This window comes from Manihot esculenta, chromosome 2 (assembly GCF_001659605.2).
Source record: "Manihot esculenta cultivar AM560-2 chromosome 2, M.esculenta_v8, whole genome shotgun sequence".
Taxonomy (NCBI): domain Eukaryota; kingdom Viridiplantae; phylum Streptophyta; class Magnoliopsida; order Malpighiales; family Euphorbiaceae; genus Manihot; species Manihot esculenta.
This window is the reverse complement of record NC_035162.2, coordinates 3,180,130-3,198,263: the sequence shown is the minus strand read 5'-3', so window position 1 is coordinate 3,198,263 and position 18,134 is coordinate 3,180,130. Positions and strand designations below refer to the sequence as shown.

The 18,134-nt window shown below is 34.3% G+C and overlaps 3 protein-coding genes across 4 annotated transcripts; 1 reads left to right on the top strand and 2 right to left on the bottom strand.

Moving 5' to 3' along the window:
* The first annotated feature begins 1,707 nt into the window (after positions 1-1,707).
* LOC110610193 (vesicle-associated protein 1-2) lies at positions 1,708-6,239 on the top strand. The gene is made up of 8 exons (XM_043954236.1): positions 1,708-1,946; positions 2,034-2,104; positions 2,478-2,559; positions 2,648-2,763; positions 2,859-3,023; positions 3,120-3,170; positions 4,156-4,233; positions 5,881-6,239. The coding sequence occupies exons 1-8, from the start codon at positions 1,895-1,897 to the stop codon at positions 5,989-5,991; spliced, it is 726 nt and encodes a 241-aa protein (XP_043810171.1). The 5' UTR covers positions 1,708-1,894; the 3' UTR covers positions 5,992-6,239.
* Positions 6,240-9,759: 3,520 nt separating this feature from the next.
* Positions 9,760-12,139, bottom strand: LOC110603554. Its single transcript, XM_021741314.2, has 3 exons — positions 10,609-12,139; positions 10,382-10,463; positions 9,760-10,190 (listed from the first exon to the last, which is right to left on the bottom strand). The coding sequence occupies exons 1-3, from the start codon at positions 10,663-10,665 to the stop codon at positions 10,000-10,002; spliced, it is 330 nt and encodes a 109-aa protein (XP_021597006.2). The 5' UTR covers positions 10,666-12,139; the 3' UTR covers positions 9,760-9,999.
* Positions 12,140-12,274: 135 nt separating this feature from the next.
* LOC110606783 lies at positions 12,275-17,437 on the bottom strand. 2 transcript variants are annotated; one of them, XM_043954368.1, is made up of 16 exons: positions 17,213-17,436; positions 16,862-17,054; positions 16,694-16,745; positions 16,555-16,594; positions 16,225-16,272; positions 15,847-15,959; positions 15,692-15,757; positions 15,456-15,598; positions 15,073-15,133; positions 14,926-14,984; positions 14,613-14,717; positions 13,928-14,003; positions 13,386-13,498; positions 13,036-13,095; positions 12,705-12,948; positions 12,275-12,586 (listed from the first exon to the last, which is right to left on the bottom strand). In XM_043954368.1, the coding sequence occupies exons 1-15, from the start codon at positions 17,298-17,300 to the stop codon at positions 12,840-12,842; spliced, it is 1,326 nt and encodes a 441-aa protein (XP_043810303.1). In that variant the 5' UTR covers positions 17,301-17,436; the 3' UTR covers positions 12,275-12,586; positions 12,705-12,839. The 2 variants fall into 2 exon arrangements, with proteins under 2 accessions (XP_043810303.1, XP_043810304.1); XM_043954369.1 differs by lacking the exon at positions 14,613-14,717 and having other exon boundaries at positions 17,213-17,437.
* Between the last annotated feature and the right edge of the window lie 697 nt (positions 17,438-18,134).

The following is an 18,134-nucleotide window of genomic DNA, read 5'->3' as shown; positions in this document are numbered from 1 at the left end:
CTAATTAATGTGATCTCCTCTCACCCACACCAACCCTTCCTTTAAATAAATATTTATATTTATTACTTAACCATTAGGCAAACTCATTGGACAGGTACTTAAAGTTTCAGTCCAGCTGTAATGCCTCTCATAAGCTTTATTAATTATTTAATATTTTAATCAATTTATGTTATTTTTATAAATTTAAATTTTATGAAAATAAATTTAATAATTACTATACTGAATGCCTATATTTAACTACACCTATTTGTACATTAGATGTTAACAAAAATATTTTTTTATATACAAATTGTCATTAAAAACCCCATTAAATGGGAGCAAAGCTAACAAATTGCGATCACAACATTTGGCCAAATTTCAATACTTCAATTAAAGTGATTTCATTATATTTAATGAATTTTTAGATTTATTTTATAAGAAAATTTGATGGTGGAGAACTCAATCTAACTCTCTCAAATTAAGTTAAGTGCAATTGGGCCATTAGAGTAGACAAATTTTTTTGAAATTTTTGTTAAAACAAAAATATAATAGAAGGGTATCTTTAAAGTTTTTTTTTTTCTTCTCTTTATAAAGTGTTTTTTTTTTTCATCTTTATTAAATAGGTAGAAAATTAATTGAAAAAAAGAGAAAAAATTAGTGTTGGAAGCAAGAGAGTGTCGTAATGCTATTAAAGAAAAGAGAGATTTATAATTTAGTTTTTGAATATTGCCATTATTAATAAGTTAGTTTCTATATTTTTAGAAACCTATTAAAATGTTCTTATTTTTTTTCTCCATCAACGAAATAGTCATTCCGTCTATTTTTATCGTTAAAAATACAGTAAAAAATTAAATTACCCCATTATTTTCCTCCTCCTCCTTCATTATCTTCTTCATCAATTCTTCCTCTTTCTTCTGCTTCTTCTTCTTATTCTTCTTCTCCTTCTTCTCCTTCTTCTTCTTTTGCTTCTTTTGCTTCTTTCTCTTCTTCTTCTTCTCCTTCTTCTCATTCTTTTTCTTCTTCTTTTTTTTCTTCTTTCTCTCCTCCTCCTCCTCCTCCTCCTTCTCCTCTTCCTTCGGAGGAGGAGGATGAGGAAAGAAAATATAGGGACTATTTCATTGACAAAAAGAAGGACGTTTTAATAGATGTGAGAAAAGATATGAACTATTTCGTTGACAAAAAGAAAAGATAAGAACGTTTTAATAGATTTCTAAAAATATAGGGAGGGACGATTTCGTTGACGGAAAGAAACGATAGGGAGAGATTATTTCGTTGACAGAAAGAAACGATAAGGACGTTTTAATAGATATGAGAAAAGATAAGGACTATTTCATTGACGGAAAGAAACAATAACACGTTTTCTTAGATATGAAAAAAGATAAAAACGTTTTAATAGATTTTTAAAAATGTAAGGACTAACTTGTTAATAATAACAATATCCAAGGACTAAATAAAAGGTTTTATTTGAGGGTAAAATTAAATTTTAAAAATTTTGTCCCTCCTCCTTTATCTAATTTTAATGGAAAAGAGGATGAAAAACTATTTTGCTAACGGAAAGAAAATATAATGACGTTTTAATAGATTTCTAAAAAAAAATTTCTAAAAATATAGGAACTAACTTATTAATAATGACAATATATAGGGATTAAATTGTAAATCTCTCCAAAGAAAATACACAAAACGCAGCGTAAAAACGAAAAAAGACGCCATAATTAATAAATTTCGCAATTCCCAACTCTCTCTCTCTCTCTCTCTCTCGATCTGTCCGCGGTCTATCTATTCTGTTCTTCCAAAACACTTTTCAAAAACAGATTCCACAAGCTCTTATATATTTCCGGATCTTCTCCAAATCTCTTTTCGAAAATAACTTTTTTTTTTTATTTTGTTGTTTTGGAATTTTCCCATTTGTTTCGAGATGAGCACGGGAGAGCTTCTCAGCATCGAACCTCAAGAGCTGAAATTTCCTTGTAAGTTTTTAATGGATCTGTTTCTTTCCCTACGATTTTCTTTTTCTCATCTATGACCTTCTGTTTTTTTTTTTTCCCCTTTATTAGTTGAATTGAAGAAGCAGATCTCTTGTTCTCTTCAATTGTCCAATAAAACTGATAGTTATGTTGCTTTCAAGGTATTTCCTTTCAATTTCTCTACGAATGTTTCGTTTTTCTTCTCTTTCTATTGATCCAAGGATTTTTTTTTCGCCTCTATTTGCATGAGGTTATTTCTCCGTTTGGTTGTTGGCGTAGGGCCAGAGAAAAGGGGGATAAGTTTTCTCACCTCCCCGACTTTTCCATTTTAGATAAAGAGAAACTGAGATAAATGATAACTATTAAATAAAAATCTGGTGTACTTGATCCTAAGGATCACGAAGGGTATATTTCATAAAGACTCATATCTTAAACTGAAAATTTAGATTCTGTTGCTATCAAAGTCAGAGTGCAGATTTGGATTTTCCTTGCGTGCTTTGTGCATTCAAATCGCTATTAATGATTGTTGTTTAGGTCAAGACTACGAATCCAAAGAAGTACTGTGTTCGACCAAATGCTGGGATCGTGTTGCCTCGGTCCACATGTGATGTTATAGGTGCCCGTTTGATGGATTTTGTGGTTTTACTTTGTAGTTGTGACTTATTATGTAATGTTACGAATTTTTAAATTTTGTCCTCATTCAGTTACCATGCAAGCACAAAAGGAGTCTCCCTCTGATATGCAATGCAAGGACAAGTTTTTACTTCAAAGTGTGATAACACATGATGGTGCAACTGCAAAGGATATCAATGCTGAAATGGTAATATCAATTCAAATGATTTTTTTTTTTTGCATGTGAATTTTGAAGGTGCTGGTTTTTGGAGGTTATTACTTATGGGTATTTGGATTATCCAGTTCAATAAGGAGGCGGGGCATCTTGTTGAAGAGTGCAAATTGAGAGTGCTTTATGTTTCTCCGCCTCAACCTCCTTCTCCTGTTCCAGAAGGGTCTGAGGAAGGGTCTTCCCCCAGGGGTTCTGCGTCGGATAATGGAAATGCAAACAGTGCTGAGTTTTCTAATGTGAGTTTTTGAAGTGATCCTTTTTGTTAATATTATTTTAAATTTAACTTTTTGGGCCTCAAGTATTGGTAATATGTACTTTGTTGGTGAATACAGGCTTCGAGAGCATTTGCTGAGCGGCTTGAGTCTCAAGACAAATCTTCAGAGGTGAAATTCATTTAGATTTGCATGGTCAATTTGCATGTTATGGTGGAAAGCTTTCTTTTACATTACATTTTTTACTGAGCTTTTATAATTTTGATTATGCCTGTCTCCACCTTAGTTGTACTTCTTCTCTGTTCTTCAATGTCAAGCAATGGCCCTATATAGTTCCATGGACCAGATTACGAATTGGGAAACTGACTCGAGTAATAGACTAGACAGTAGACATTATACACCTACAATCATTTGGTTTAACTTTGTTACGAGTTACCTATGGTAGATGCCCCTTGCAGGTTGAATTGTTCTTTTCAAATTTATACTCTTAACTGTGATGCCCTAGTATGATTTTGTTATCCATAGATGGTAATGCATTTGTTTCCTACTGTGAATTCAAACTTTAGTGTTCTCTTCAATGTTTACATATTTTCTTTTATTAGTTATTTATTTTGTCTATTACAGTTATTTGCATGCTAAGCATTAAGATAGTTTTTTTAGAAAAAAGGAATTAATTATTTTTCTTTGTATAGTTATGATTGAGATGAAATGTCCCAGTTAGACCTTCTCTCCTTTTCAAGGAAAAGTTTCATCAATTTACATGGTGGAATTATTATCCAGCATGAGCTTCACTATTTTTTGGCATTTCTGATGGTTTCTATCTGGAGTTTTAGATATTTGTTTCCCTTTTGCTGATGTAATGCTACTTAGGTAATATGGATTCCTTTTTCCCTCTTGTAGGTTAGGATCATTTGGAATGTATTGAAATTCAATATTGAATATCTGCAATGGAAGACTCAACATACACCATTATAAAAATATCTTGCCCTGTTTTTAATTATTCCTTACTCTTTGTCTTCCCATCTCCTAATTTCTCACTCACATTTGTTATTGTAACTTGATTTGTGTCAGTGGTGCTATGGTTGGATTTCATCATGTGTTGATCATGTATATGATTTGAATTTGATTACTTCTAATAAATCTTGGTAAATTGTAGGCAAAAGCTCTTATTTCAAAGCTGACTGAGGAAAAAAATAGTGCAATTCAACAGAATACCAAGCTTCGTCAGGAATTGGTGAGCCTATTAATGCACGAAAGAAATTGTGCAGATTATTTTTTATCTATTCTCTTATTGGTTCCAGTTTCTGAATTTTAATTTGCTTTACATGAGTTTTGACCCTTTGATTTCCCCTCCTTTTGTCTGTAATTATTTTATTTTCCTGCTTCTTATCCTGTTAGTTTCTTGTTGACTGGAAATTTTAAGCTAAATGAGAAAAAAGTGAAATATGAGATCAGTTGTTGAGAATGAAAGAGGTTAAGACTCTTTTGAGTCCCGCTTGTTGAAAGTAATAATTAATCAAAATGGAGGCACTTGGCCTCAGTTCTGTAAATATTAGTGGCTGTGTCATGCCTAAATTCAGCAAAAACTACTTTGTGGGATTTTATGCCTGAATGTGGAGGAAAGAACAGGGTGAACCAATAGGTAGAGACCTTGGTAATCACATGCTGGATTCGTCATAAATGGCACTTAGGAAATATAAGGAACGATGTTGTCAGAAGGCCACAGATGGCTGCGGAATGTTTGGCTTGCTACTGCAGCCCATCCAGATCTGTCGACTGCAAAATGTTGATAAAATTTGGATAACCAGTGGGACTGTAAACAAAGAGAAACTTGGGATAAGAGCCGATTGTACCTAAAGTCATCATTCAAAGCCCATTCCTTTGCTAGATAAGATATTATAGGAGCTCCAAATCAAAGCTCTAGGACTAGAACCAGTTTGCTCACCTTTATAATTTGGGCATGCAGTTCCCACTCATGTCACACCAATATCTGCATTAATACTTATTATTGGACAGCCTTTCTGATTTATTTATTATTTTTCCTTACGAAAAGAATTAAGGGAAACACTGTCAGATAAGAGAGGAAACTAATGTGTGGTTCAAAGTTCCTTTCAAGTCACTTGTTAAATAATTTACTTTTTCTGTAAGGATGTAAAGTTATGCCTTGTTTGAGTATATTTCGCAGATTTATAAGCAAGATAATCTATGTAGTTTTTTGTTCCACATTGACATTAGAAAAGCTCTAGTGTGGTCATATGATTACTTCTCTTCCATGCTTCTAATGCCTGCTCTTTTAAACTAATGCATTAAAAGCTTTCTTGATGCATTCCCTTTTGGACAGCTTATAATTGCTTAAAATAACTGTCTTCTTACTTGGTTTCTGCTATAATTCTATGTAAAACTAAGCCTGTTAAAGTACATGTATTACACATTAATGCATTTTTATACTTAGTTGGACGCATCTGTCCCTGTTTCCACAACCTCCAGCTGTTTGTGTTCATTTGCTTCTTTTTACTTCATCATTCCCCTTATGTCATCTTCCTCAACTCTTTCCATCCTCCATCATGCCGTCATTTTGTTCGTATTGAATTAAAGCAGCATTTACCCCTTTGAGCACTTGTTTCCTGATTTCCTAGTTTCAAGTTTGTCCAAAAGTAGTTATTTAGAAGAGGGTGATGAATCTCTTTTCTTCAGAAGTGTTCTTTTTTTGGTATTGATACTGAAGGAAGGCGTCAGTATTAGAAAAATGCATTTGTACTGTGAAATTCCAAGTTGATATTCTTTGTATGAAAAATAGTCCTATGGTTTGATGCACCTATTTTCCGTTCATGTGATTTTCAATTAATGGGAAAGACTCACTTTACGGGATTAATGCTTGCAGGAACTCCTGAAACGTGAAGGCAACAAAAATCGTGCTGGAGTCTCATTTATGTTTGTCATCTTTGTTGGCTTGCTTGGCATAATTTTGGGGTATCTCATGAAGAAGTCATAAGCAACTATAGCTTCTGTTGTCCTTGGCCATAATTTTCCTCTCATTTCCTTTCTGTCACCAATCAAAGAATGGTGATGACAGGAAACTAATGAACGAAGCATGTTGCATTTCTTAGTTAGCTTTATGGGATTAGTGAACTTGTTTAGATCAGGTCATGTGTTTGTAGTGGAGGAGCATTCAAATGACTCCTTTTTATTGACTATTTGACATGCATTCATTTTGTAACTTAATATCGATCTCTTTCTCTCTCTCTCTCTCTTCTCTCTCTCTCTCTCACCTTGAGGCATTCTGGTATCATGATACCAAAGACTTAATAGTCTACACGTCCCCACTGCACTGGCAGTTAGTTTGACAAGAGTTTTCTGTCTTTTCTCTGGAAGGAAAGAAGTTAGTCGGAAGTCCATTGTCATCTCTTCCCCATCTTTCATCGAGTAGTGCACAGCTTTTGGGAGGAAGCGTGTTTTACTGGGCAATAACTCAGGAGATGGTTACCACTGCCTAGTTGCCTAACAATTTCCACACGAACTACTCAACAGATGATTTCGGCCATCATATTTTGTTTGCTTAAGAAATTCGAAAGTCTTGACGTATAAAATGTTGTAATTAATGTTAACATCGTACGTTATTTGTTGAAAAAAGAAAGCCTTGGAAGAACCACGATTATCGTCTGTGAAGGTGTTTACACGTCCAAATCCTGGAGCTGGACCTTTCTGTCCCCTTCTCCCTTATAGATCCGTGTGCCTTGTGGAACTCATCAAACTTCGTCTACTTAAAACCAACAGGCTTGTAAGAAATCCCAACAATGAAGTCTCGATGACCCAAAGATGAGGCATTCGTGATTGCTCGAAGGAGAGTCGCCGCTTTTGCTCCCTTCTCCAGGCTGATCAGCCCTATTCTCTGCGGTTCCTTCTGTTTGTCGGCTCCTTCAGCGCTGAAACCCAGGTCCCCAACTTCGGTGGTGATGATCGCAGCCGCAATACCACTAGTCTCTTCGCATTAATTGATATTTTGACGCTTAAAAAAGCCCTGTTTCATCTGAATTTTCTCATTTAGCTTGAGGTTCCTTGAAATGTGTACCTGCCTATATGAGAATTGAGATTAACGCTGAAATGAACACCGGTGGTTTGAAGGCGGTGATGCCAAAGGTGGAGGAGGAAGAGGTGAAGGATCGTCATTGTTCCACGACCACGAGGTTCAGATTGAGTAAGACAGCTGTCATTTGTAAATTATGTTCTTTGTGCTTTGTTTTATAAAAGTATTTTTCATATTTTTTAATATTTTATATTATGAAAAATATTTTTCCAAATAAATAAAAACAATCATTTTTAAAAAATAGACATTTTTTAGATGTGATTTCTTTTTTCACTTAATGTGGTATTATTTCATTTATCATAATATTTATGTATTTTTGAACTGTTAATCACATAATAATAATTATTTCATCAACCGAGCCACTTTTATGTAAACTGATCATAGTTACTTTTTGTTTAAAAAAAAGGGAAAAAGAACATATACTTTGCTTATGTTTATATATATTTTTATCATTACATTAATTTTCTTAATATTTAAATTAATAAACAAATTTATTTTGTAAAAGAATAAAGCTACGACAAAAACTCCCTATGTGTAAGGGATCTAGAGTTTTCAGAATTAAAACGGTAATTTTCTAATAATGGGAATAAATTAGTATAAATTAATAGAAAGTTAAAAGATCGAAATAATTTATTGTAATTTATTTTCATACATTTATTTTGGGTATATTTTATAAGATATGTTGATGTTTGCTCTCTCATAATTTGTTTTTAAAAGAGAAAATGACTAGTTGACTACTAGTGAAAACACAATTGGTTACCAATAAATTTATCGACGTGATATGTTGTGTTCACTCCTTATAGATCTTCTTCTTATCTATATGAATTATTATAACGAAAGTATTAATGTGATTGTACAATTATTATTTTGCTCTTTTATAAATAAAAGTAGCCCTTTTATAAATTTTCATAATGGGTTTTTTTTCTTGCTAACTGTTGTGAGGCCTGTGCTTAGTTTTGTTGTGGGCTTACATAATCCTAACTAACAAAATTACTTATTGATGATGCAAGATCTAGCAGGGCGTTCAAATATAGACATCTGGGCAGTGGCTCGAATCCATGGTTGATTCCATTAGATCCTTCCACTTTTGATATTGAGAAAATGGACCTGTAAGATAGAAAAGATCGTTAGTAGTCCACTGGAAATGTCCTCGGTGAAGACCCTCTGATACTCAAGTTAGATCAAATATTATCTGAGATTCGTTAACATAAAGAGAAAATAACATAGTAAAGCATCTTCAAATAATCTCTGGAAGGCCTCTATTTTGAGGATTTTCTGTGAGTATATGAAAGGGAGATTAGCTCCTTTGAGCCTTAGTTCCTAAAGAGAGAAAGCCTCTGTCCAAAGAGGTTTGTCCGTAGGAGTATCAGAAGGATAGAGAATCTCATTTTTTAATTGCTTTTTCTCCGAGGGAAGTGAATCTCAAGGAGAGTGAGAGAGGAGAGAGATATTCCTCTAAGAGAGATGGATCCCCTTGGTGAGGTTGGTTCAGGGATATTTGTATTGCAATTCCATGTTTTATATTCCATCAAATTGTATGGTGGTATGATGCGGTAGGTATGTCAGACGGTTGGTAGACGACTAATCAATAGAGCCATTGAGTCCGTACTCTTTGGCAGGCGTGTCAAGCGGCAAGATAGCCTTTCTACACACACATTTAATGACTCAAAGAGAGTTAGGGGGCCGGCCATCACAGGGGAGGTCGGTGTCTTCCCTGATTTTATCAAATTTATGCTCGGTTTATTCAACCTGTGCAAAGTTAGGTTTCTTCCAGTTATTGAGGTCGATTGTTCTTGTGTTCAAAAGTTTTATTTGTGGTATGAATTTTGAAGTGATCAGTTTAATCATTCTAGATATTGAAGAGGTCGGTTCTCTTTGATTTTTTATATCTAATTGGATTGTAAAAACTGTCCTGATCATAGAAGACCTTATATGTAAGGTGTTATCACTTGCGATTATAGATTATTAAGTGATTTATTATGCTGACTTGATTTAAATGCGTTCAAATTAAGTGTTGTACAAACTCAAATGAATGTCTAAAATCTAGAACCGTAAAACAATGCAACATCAATTTACTCTTTTATAATACACTTTTATTATCGAATTCTAATATATATAATTTAGCTCAAGTGTTTGAGAATAAAAATACTTCAATAATAGATTATGATAAAATTTATATAAATTTTAATAATGATTATATAAAATTATAGTATGTATTCTAAATTTTTTTTAAAATCTAACCGTGACATTGCCTACTCAATCACTTTTTGTCAGGCAGAACGTTGGAATTTTTTTTCAAATTACTGGATAATATATATATTCACCACTAACATATATTTAGATTTTTTTAATCACATTTATTAATATTTAAAACAAAATAAAACTCAATTTGAAACGTTCGAAATTAAGTGTGACAACTAAATTAAGACTCAATTTGAAACATTCAAAATTAGGTGTGACACATTTGGCCACTAAATTATAACGCTATTGGCGCATATATTTGGACTTATATTCATTTCTTCGTTTAATTTGGTAGTGTTTATCCAAATTGAAAACATCTAAATTTTAAGAAAAACTCACTAGTTTTTTTTTTGGTTGATAGGTTGGGAGTCGTGAAATCCAACTGTGCCGAGTTTAACTCTTGGTGCCATTTCCCAGCCCACAATTCATTGTAAAGAGCATGAAGCAATTTTATTTCAACCCACTTTAAACCCATTCCTGCCAACCCTTTCTAATCTCTCGTGCAGCAGTCGGCACCCTCCTCAACAATTCCCCAGCCTTTTTGGAGTTTTTCTCATTTTTATTAACAAATAATGATTGATTAAAAGAAAAAGATTAAATAAATTAAAATCTGATTTTTTTTTTTTGTATAAATTTCATGACAAATGAATAGGTAAAAGGAGTGAAGTCACACACTTAATCAGCAACTTGTTTCCTGAAGCAAGAGGCTACAAATGATCCCAACAGCAATCTTAGTGGATGACAATTACCACGCTCTTTGTTCATTTCGCTTTTAGAATAATCATCCTCCTGCTTCTGTTGGTTTCCGAAGTCCCCCTTTACAATAACTTGTTTCCTTTTCACATCCACTGTATATTCTCTTAATCCTGCAAATTTTATGTTGCTCAATTAAACAAATTAATTTTTAAATTAGAAATTCTTTTATCAGTTTTAAATTCTACGGAGTCCATTTTAATTATTAGTGAAAACGAATTTAAAGGAAAAAACAAAATTACAGTTCTATGCTCATGGTCAATGGCGATAAAAAAAGAAGAAATGATAGGATTGAACTCCAAACCAGTCATCTTTGCGATAACTTGGGAAACTCTCTGTCGGCATCTTGCACATCCTATGCTTCCAGACATCACAATAACCTGAAACTATAAACAAAGCAAGCATCGCAGACATGAAGATCGTAAGTCTTCAAATTCAAATCTGATCAACTTGCAATCAAACATCAATATTAATGATTACGAAACAGAATATAAATGCAACGGAAAGCTTAATTAAGATGTAATAACATACAGAAGGCAGCGTCAGATCCTCAAAATGCATGAGAGTGTTGTTAGCTAATGTGACCATTGCAGCATCTCATGAACTAAGCTCTCTTGCTCCTGTGATGATTGCCAACTCTTGTCTGGTTCTATTTTCTGCAAAAAGATGTTCTAATTTTATATCCACAACCAAACTCCATTAAGTTTTTAGCTTATTATAATAAACTCTACCTCACCTTAATGTGACAGATATCTAAGTATCAATAAAACTAATTATTTAAGAATTAAAAAATAATCATAATTCAACTTAATGCTCGTCAGCATCTTTGTTTTGAATAATATTAATTTTAATTCTCCTTTTGCAGGTTAACTACTAATTATTGCAACTTGTACTCCCAAATCTTTGGCTTGTTAGTGTTTCTTTGCTACACTTTGCACGTTAAGACCGTAGCTTTTGACGATTGTGGGTTCCATGTTCTAATCAACTCTTACCTGGAGATCAGATAAGATGGGAAGTGGAACAAGAATTAGAAAAATTTGTTGGTCTAACAGCCAGTGGAACAAGCATGGATAAATTCATACATTAGTAGATGAGACAGTGCTCATTAATAAAAAAAAAAAAAAACTTAAATTATTTAAGCATTGAAGGAATATTTATAGTTGTTAAACCTGGGCAGAGGGAGCAAACTGACCAGGTCAGGTCACCAATTCACCTAATTTAGGATATCCAACTGAAACTTTTCAAATGCATGCGTGCTTTGGTATTTATGGAAATACTTGCAAGCTACATATATCAAAAGTCAGATTATTATCTCGTAATCTCGTTATGACCTTGTCTTCAAATGAGCTGTGTAGGGATAATCTTCGCACTTGTTGATGTGAAATTAAAGATCCCAAGTCGGTTAACTATATTTCTTGGATGGTGAACTTGTCCACGTCAATAAGGAGCAGTTTCCTTATTAAATCGGGAGTCTATTAGTCTGTTTGACAGTGAATTTGAAAGTAATTAAAATAAATTTTAAAAAAGCACATTTTAAATGCTATTGAAAAAAACAATTTGGAAAAAATTGTTTTATTATTTTAATATTTGATCAAATTATGTTAAAAATAATTTTAAATTATTTTTTAATATTAATAAAATCCCAATTCCATAACCCAGTTGGAGCCATCATCCAATATTTGGCTTTTTTATTAAAGGAACCCTACAAGGCAAAATCTGACGCGCTTTTGGCTTAATGGGTGACGACAGTTTAAGCAATCCGCTTATTTCGTCCCTTTTGCAGCACGACAGAGCACCTTGTCACGACGAATTCACACTCTGGAATGTTTAATGCCTCAGGACTTTTTCAACTATAATCCCTGTCAATGAATCACTTGAGTGATTCAAACACAGTAGGCTTATGCGCCGTTCATGCAAAAGTTAGCACAAAATTTTTCAGATTTGCTCGTGTGGTTCGGGAAATTAGAAATGCATATGCCAAGTTGCAACTATGAGGCAAGCCAGGTCAAATGGAATCACATGGATTCTGATTCACCAGCCATGATGATCAATTGAACATCAGCTGAGTTATGCACTCATATAATGCAATTAAATATATAACAAATTTTAAAAAATTTTAGAAATTAGAATAAACCCTTTCTTAAACCCACAGTATTGAGCGTGTCTAGGGACTTTAAAAGATTAAAACAAAGGCAGGAAAATAAATAATAAAGTTCAATCTAAATCGTAATTATTATTTTAGCAATTCTTCCCAATGGAAACTAGAACCAACATTGCATTTGCTGCAATGTGAACCCACACAAGTATACACAAACAAAATTCTACTCTGTGATCGGTGTGGAGATAGAAGAAAGACATATCTCATCCATACATTGCATCTTCTAGTGCTGTATCCGTTTGTCCAGATAACAGCTGATTTTACAGTTGGAATGATCAACATGTGAAGAAAGCAAACATTCAGCATCTACGCGAAACTGCAAGCCTCGAAAAGCTGGGGGCACATTGATACCTGTCAGTTAAGAAAATAATAAGAAACACTTGGAACTTTCAGACCCTTTTCCTATTTTATCATTAAAAATGAGCAAACAATATTACTAAGAGCAATATCCAATTAACAGCCACGCCACCTGCATGTTCCAATTTCAGACTTTCTTATACCGCAAATCCACCACACAGCTCAGTATGATTGTAGCAGCAGACATAAATGTGGAAGGCTGGAGGCTATGTATAATGCAAGGTAATAGTTTGCCTTGAGGACCCGATTAGAAAATGAAGTCGTTAAGCTGAAGAATACGTTTGTTTTTCTCAGCATTCTTACTAATGATATATGCTCTATCCTCTACATCAGCGTTCAAGCAATTCATCCTATGCCTGCAGCAACCACCAGCCACAAGCAAAGCAATGTGAGTAGGACAACACAAGAATAAGAAAGTTGGCGGCTAATATCACTAAACGCACCATTCAAAGTGATCTTCACAGCAAACAGAACCCCATATCATTGATAATCCAGCTCCTTTCCTGCAATCAGCAAAGTGGCAAACACAAGTGTGCTTTTAATCAGTAAAAGGACATATATGCTTTTCACTGAGAGATGCTCTATGAAAAAGCATGTGGTCTCAGAACCAGCTGCTGAAACCTTGATTCAGACAGAAACTAAGAACACCCAACAAATATTTCAGGGACCCCACGATTCCCACCAACCCAACATACAAGCACAACACTTTAAGAAGGAGGAATCATTCCAGTAGATATGTGTATGGTTTTCATAAAAATTCTGAACAATGTTCGTGGAAAAATCCATAACATACCAAGTTGCAGTATGCATATCATAGAACTTGTCAAAAGCTTTATCAAAACAGTAATGGCAAGCCAAAAGATCCCTGATGTTAGTCACCTCACATGTTGATTTGCAGCATTTCACCTGCATGGGTTATACAATAACATTATTAAGTGGAAGTATGTTTGTTTCTTTCTTAATTCTTCGTTAATGAGGAAGAAAGAAAAACCCATTGACACTCTGTGTCCAAATGTAGCATCACAAGACTGCAGTTAAATGATACATGCAGAATTTAGATTTTGCACTAATCACAGCTACATATTAGAGTCTTCTGCACTGGCAAATACATCACATCAAAGTAATGGTTCTTTGCGAGAATAAAACAAGTCCTTAGTCAGGGTGTTATGTAAAACCATATTAGGTTTCCATACTGCGTGAGCTCAAAAGAAAACTTTAAAAATTATCAAAACCAGCCCAGAATGTCTTGTCTCTAATGATTAAATACTCATCCAGTGTGTAGCAAAGAAATTACAAGTAATATGAACAGCAAAGATAAATTAAGGATAAATTTACCAAACGTTTAAGTTTATGCGAGTAATATTGCTGATGGCATGGATGTGTTCTTATGTGCTCATCCAAATGTCCTGCACTGAAATGGAAGCCAATATAAGCAAAGCCATCAATAACATGAAGCCAAATTAATTTTGCAAGACAAATCAAAGATTTAACTGCTCATCATATAGCATAACAATCATGCTGCCTTCAATCAGGCAGTATAACTCCTATCCTCTCCTGGAATCAACACCCATCACCTTTCCCATTCAATTAACTGCTAAAGCACACAACTAAAATTACTAAATTGTTGTCAAATTAGTTTATGCAATAACACCCTATACTTCAGAGAGTTTTCCATAAATGTTATTGCATATTTCATCTATTACATGGACAATCATGCAAGATTACAATGGAAATACCCTACAGCGCCACAAGCTGAAAATGGTTTCTCAATTGACTTATGGAATTAATTATTGATCATAAATCGCTCAGAAGAATGTAATGATTGTACAGCCTAAATTACTTGACATCCAAAATATATAAATAACCTAGAGCAACTAGGGGGGGGGGGGGAGAGAGAGAGAGAGAGAGAGAGAGGCTGTTGAGACAATGAAAAGCAGAAATGATTGGAGAACAACAGAACCCAATCCCAAATTAAACAAATCTAATTGTAGCTGATAATGAGATATAAGTTGTGATTTACTTGTCACAAAGGACTGCACTACAACGAAGGCATGTTGCCAAACTTAAAGAACTGCGGCATACATTGCAGTTTGCTGCTGACAAAGTTTTACTAATTTGATGACATCTGCAAGGACATAGAGAACCAAGAAGATAATGCAGCGTTATCCATGATTTCTCAAAAGGATTAAACATAAAGATAAATATAAATAAACTTTTCCTCCTTAGTCAAATTATATTCACGCTTCAGTGATCAGCAGAAATTAAGAGCAATCAGGCAGCCTCACATGAGAATAATAGTAGCAAGAAAATGTGGAATAATGTAATGTATAGACCTTCTGTAGAGCCCAAGAAGATCTTTGGGCACTGAATTCTTGTTCTGCTCTTCTGCCACCTACATGCACAGGTAAACGGAATATGCTTAAGTAAAATATATTTTATAATACAGGTGATATTAATATTACTAAAATACGGCAACAAACCTGGTTACATGTTTTCACCAAACAATCTTCAGCAAGGTGACCGGGCCTCTGGCATTTCCAACTACAATGGCACATTCAAAACAGAAAAAGTTACTGCTCTGCACATATTATTCCATGCATTCAAAGCAAGAAGAGTTTTCTGGTCCTGCTAAACCCACACATAAAAAAAGCCTTCTTTCCAAGAAGATTACAAAATCCACTTGGTTTTGCTCTGCGGCAGTTGGGATTCACACCCCAGACTCATCAAGTGCAAAATTAAAAAGGACTTGGTAAGTAGGCATTTGCGATTTTCTTCCATCATAGCATCAACCCTTACATACTGCCATTTTTGAATCTTGAAAAAATCTAGATGTTATCAATCACTGTTATATTAACAAACATACCACTTATAAGTACAGAGATTAGAGCTCTTCTTGGACCAGCAATTGCGGTTATAGTCCCAAGTGTCCTCCCCAAGCTCAGGCATTGATGACACGCATTTAGGTCCAGAATAAGGAATATCTAGCTTTTGGTTGCTTAACTTGTCCTGAAACACAAAATTGAACGGTTAAACAGTTGGGGCAGCAGCAAAAGCAGGGACAAGCTTAACATCAAAACAAAGTACACAATGGAAAAACACCTTAGCAAGTTTAAGACTTCGCAGAAGTTCATCTTTGCATTCTAGACTGCAGATATCATCATCAGTCTATTAAGAAGGATAAGATATATAAAAGTCAGCAAGTAGATGGAGGACTAGGAATGGTTTAAAAGTAAAGCATACAACTATCACCACACCTCATTGCATATATATTCTCCATATTTTCCACATATCACACAAACGGGTTCTTCTGGAGCAGGAAAACGTTGCTCACTTCTCGTCTTGACCTGATCAACTCCATTTGTGTGGCCTAAAGAGGAATAGATGAAGAAATCAGCATAAACAATGACAAGTAATAATCATAAGTTACAACTGCCTGGCCCCTGGCAGAATAGTATTATGAATGCAATTACAACCAGTTTGTCGCTTATTTATTTTGAATTTTCACTGTTTAAAAAAGATTAGGGACCACAGCTAGTTAGCACACTTGAAAATTTTCAATGAGTAATTATAGAGAACATCCGAAATGACAATCATTAAACAAATTGCCATTAAACAGATATCTAGAAACAAACCAGAATGTTGGGGCTCCTCCTCATCAGATTCTGAAGTACTTTCATCACCTGAAGTTTTATGAAGAAAATACGTCAATGATAGATATTCTCAACACCCTCTCCCCAAAAAGTCCCAAGATGAACAACTAGCACTCAGTTCCCATTTCTTTCTGCCCATCAAAACTCCCTAGCACAATGCCTCCCATTCACAGCTTAAATACAAAGAGAGAGAGAAAAAAAAAGGAAAGCAGGAAAACACCGGTGGGGGGAGAGACTAGCATTTCATTTCATTTAGCAGTATATTGAAGTACACATTATATATTAACTGAATGTAATCATAAAGGTACTTACTTCCATAGTTTACCAAATTAAAAACCGAGCTTGAAGTTCCCTGCAGCCACAAATAGCAAGCAGCAGCAATGAGGAACAAAAAATCTTTTAAAAATTAAAAGCTTACATAAATTTCAAATCGCAAAAATTATTGAATTACCAAAACATCAGCAGTTAATGCTTCGTATGGATGAGATGAGCTCACTTCCTTCCTGTTCATGCCACAAACACCCAACATATGAACTCTTTTAACGTCTCAAAATATCAAACGAGGGAAAAAGTTAGAAAATGTAAAATTAAAGTACATGAAATAGAATTCAAGATTTACCTTCTCTTATCAATGTAATCCTGGTGCGTCATCGATCCATCATGCTCTTCGACTCCACCACGCCTATCAAACCGTGGATTTTCCGACGAGCGGCGTTTCTGTCCAGCCTTTTTGCAGCCCCGTCTATCATTCTCTTTATCGAGGTACTGTTGCTCTTGGGTCACAGGGGCACTCCCAGTAGCGACGTTATAAGCTGAAAATTGAGCAAATTATTGATTAGAGGTCAAGAAGCTTCATTGAGATCATAAATTAATCTGTTTTGTTTCGGTTGTCCGGGTTTCTTAGAATCCAAAAAGAAATCAGCTTAAGAAAAATGAAAAAAATGGAATTGAACTGATGTGCTAATAATACCTTGGAGATTTTGAAGAACAGAAGAGAGGCTGAAGTCTTTTTTGTAAGAGATCGAAGGATTCTTGTAGAAATTCGTCCTCGTCCCCATTCTATCTCTGGTATTTTGGTCCGATTACGATTTCACAGTCGAGAGAAAGCTGCTTTTTAGAAAAGAGAAAACGGTGCGTTTGCTCATTACATATGATGCGTTTTCGTAAGGCCGTAAAGGGGAGCCAACCACAAGTGAAGCTCGGCTTATCAATTTTCGAAGAGCTATTATCTAATATAAATCCTATTTTTAATAAAAGATCAACTAATTATTTTTAATTTAAAATTATAATACTGTAATTTTTATACAAATCTTTGAAAAAAGGCAATATACAATTTATCTATATTTTTTTATTTTTAAATTTTTAAATTTTTAAATAAAAAAATATATATATATATATATATTTAAGCGCTTGAAATATAAACCCTGTATTAAAATAAGAAAAATAACTGAAGTGTCTGCTTTGATGCTGGTTGAAGACAAGTTCTGAAAATGACAAAAAGTTGATTTTTTATCGAGTGTGGGAACTTCCGGAGACATTACCATATCTCATATGAAGCTACACTGCACCACCTATTTAACTCATTTGACGCTAGATCTAGCTCACTTTGATTCTTTTAAGCTTTCTTTATTTGTTTTTTTGGATTAACCCAAGCAAAAGGAATCTATTTGCTTGTTGTGATTCTTTAATTCCTCTACACTGTGGCGATCTTGGTTTAGGAGGAGCTTGAGAGCTAGAACGGAAGAGACATCAATGCTGCTTACTTCGACATTTGTTTTCTTTCCCAATAGATTAGGGTTTCAGTTGCTGGGATTATAGGCTTTATTTTATTTATCTTATGTTTTGGGTTAGGGTTTGGAGTAATTTATCATTTTCTCGGTTTATCCAAGTCC

Bases quoted from the DNA above. Each gene is read 5' to 3' on its own strand.
- LOC110610193 (XM_043954236.1), top strand. From the start codon at position 1,895: ATGAGCACGGGAGAGCTTCTCAGCATCGAACCTCAAGAGCTGAAATTT. The intron at 1,947-2,033 runs GTAAGTTTTTAA...CCCCTTTATTAG, and splicing joins TCAAGAGCTGAAATTTCCTT to TTGAATTGAAGAAGCAGATC. The intron at 2,764-2,858 runs GTAATATCAATT...TGGATTATCCAG, and splicing joins AGGATATCAATGCTGAAATG to TTCAATAAGGAGGCGGGGCA.
- LOC110603554 (XM_021741314.2), bottom strand. From the start codon at position 10,665: ATGGTCACATTAGCTAACAACACTCTCATGCATTTTGAGGATCTGACG. The intron at 10,464-10,608 runs GTATGTTATTAC...CTTTGTTTATAG, and splicing joins AGGATCTGACGCTGCCTTCT to TTTCAGGTTATTGTGATGTC. The intron at 10,191-10,381 runs GTTTGGAGTTCA...TAAAATTTGCAG, and splicing joins AGTTATCGCAAAGATGACTG to GATTAAGAGAATATACAGTG.
- LOC110606783 (XM_043954368.1), bottom strand. From the start codon at position 17,300: ATGGGGACGAGGACGAATTTCTACAAGAATCCTTCGATCTCTTACAAA. The intron at 14,985-15,072 runs GTTTGTTGCCGT...CTGTGCATGTAG, and splicing joins TGGTGAAAACATGTAACCAG to GTGGCAGAAGAGCAGAACAA. The intron at 13,499-13,927 runs GTAAATTTATCC...TAACCCATGCAG, and splicing joins CGCATAAACTTAAACGTTTG to GTGAAATGCTGCAAATCAAC.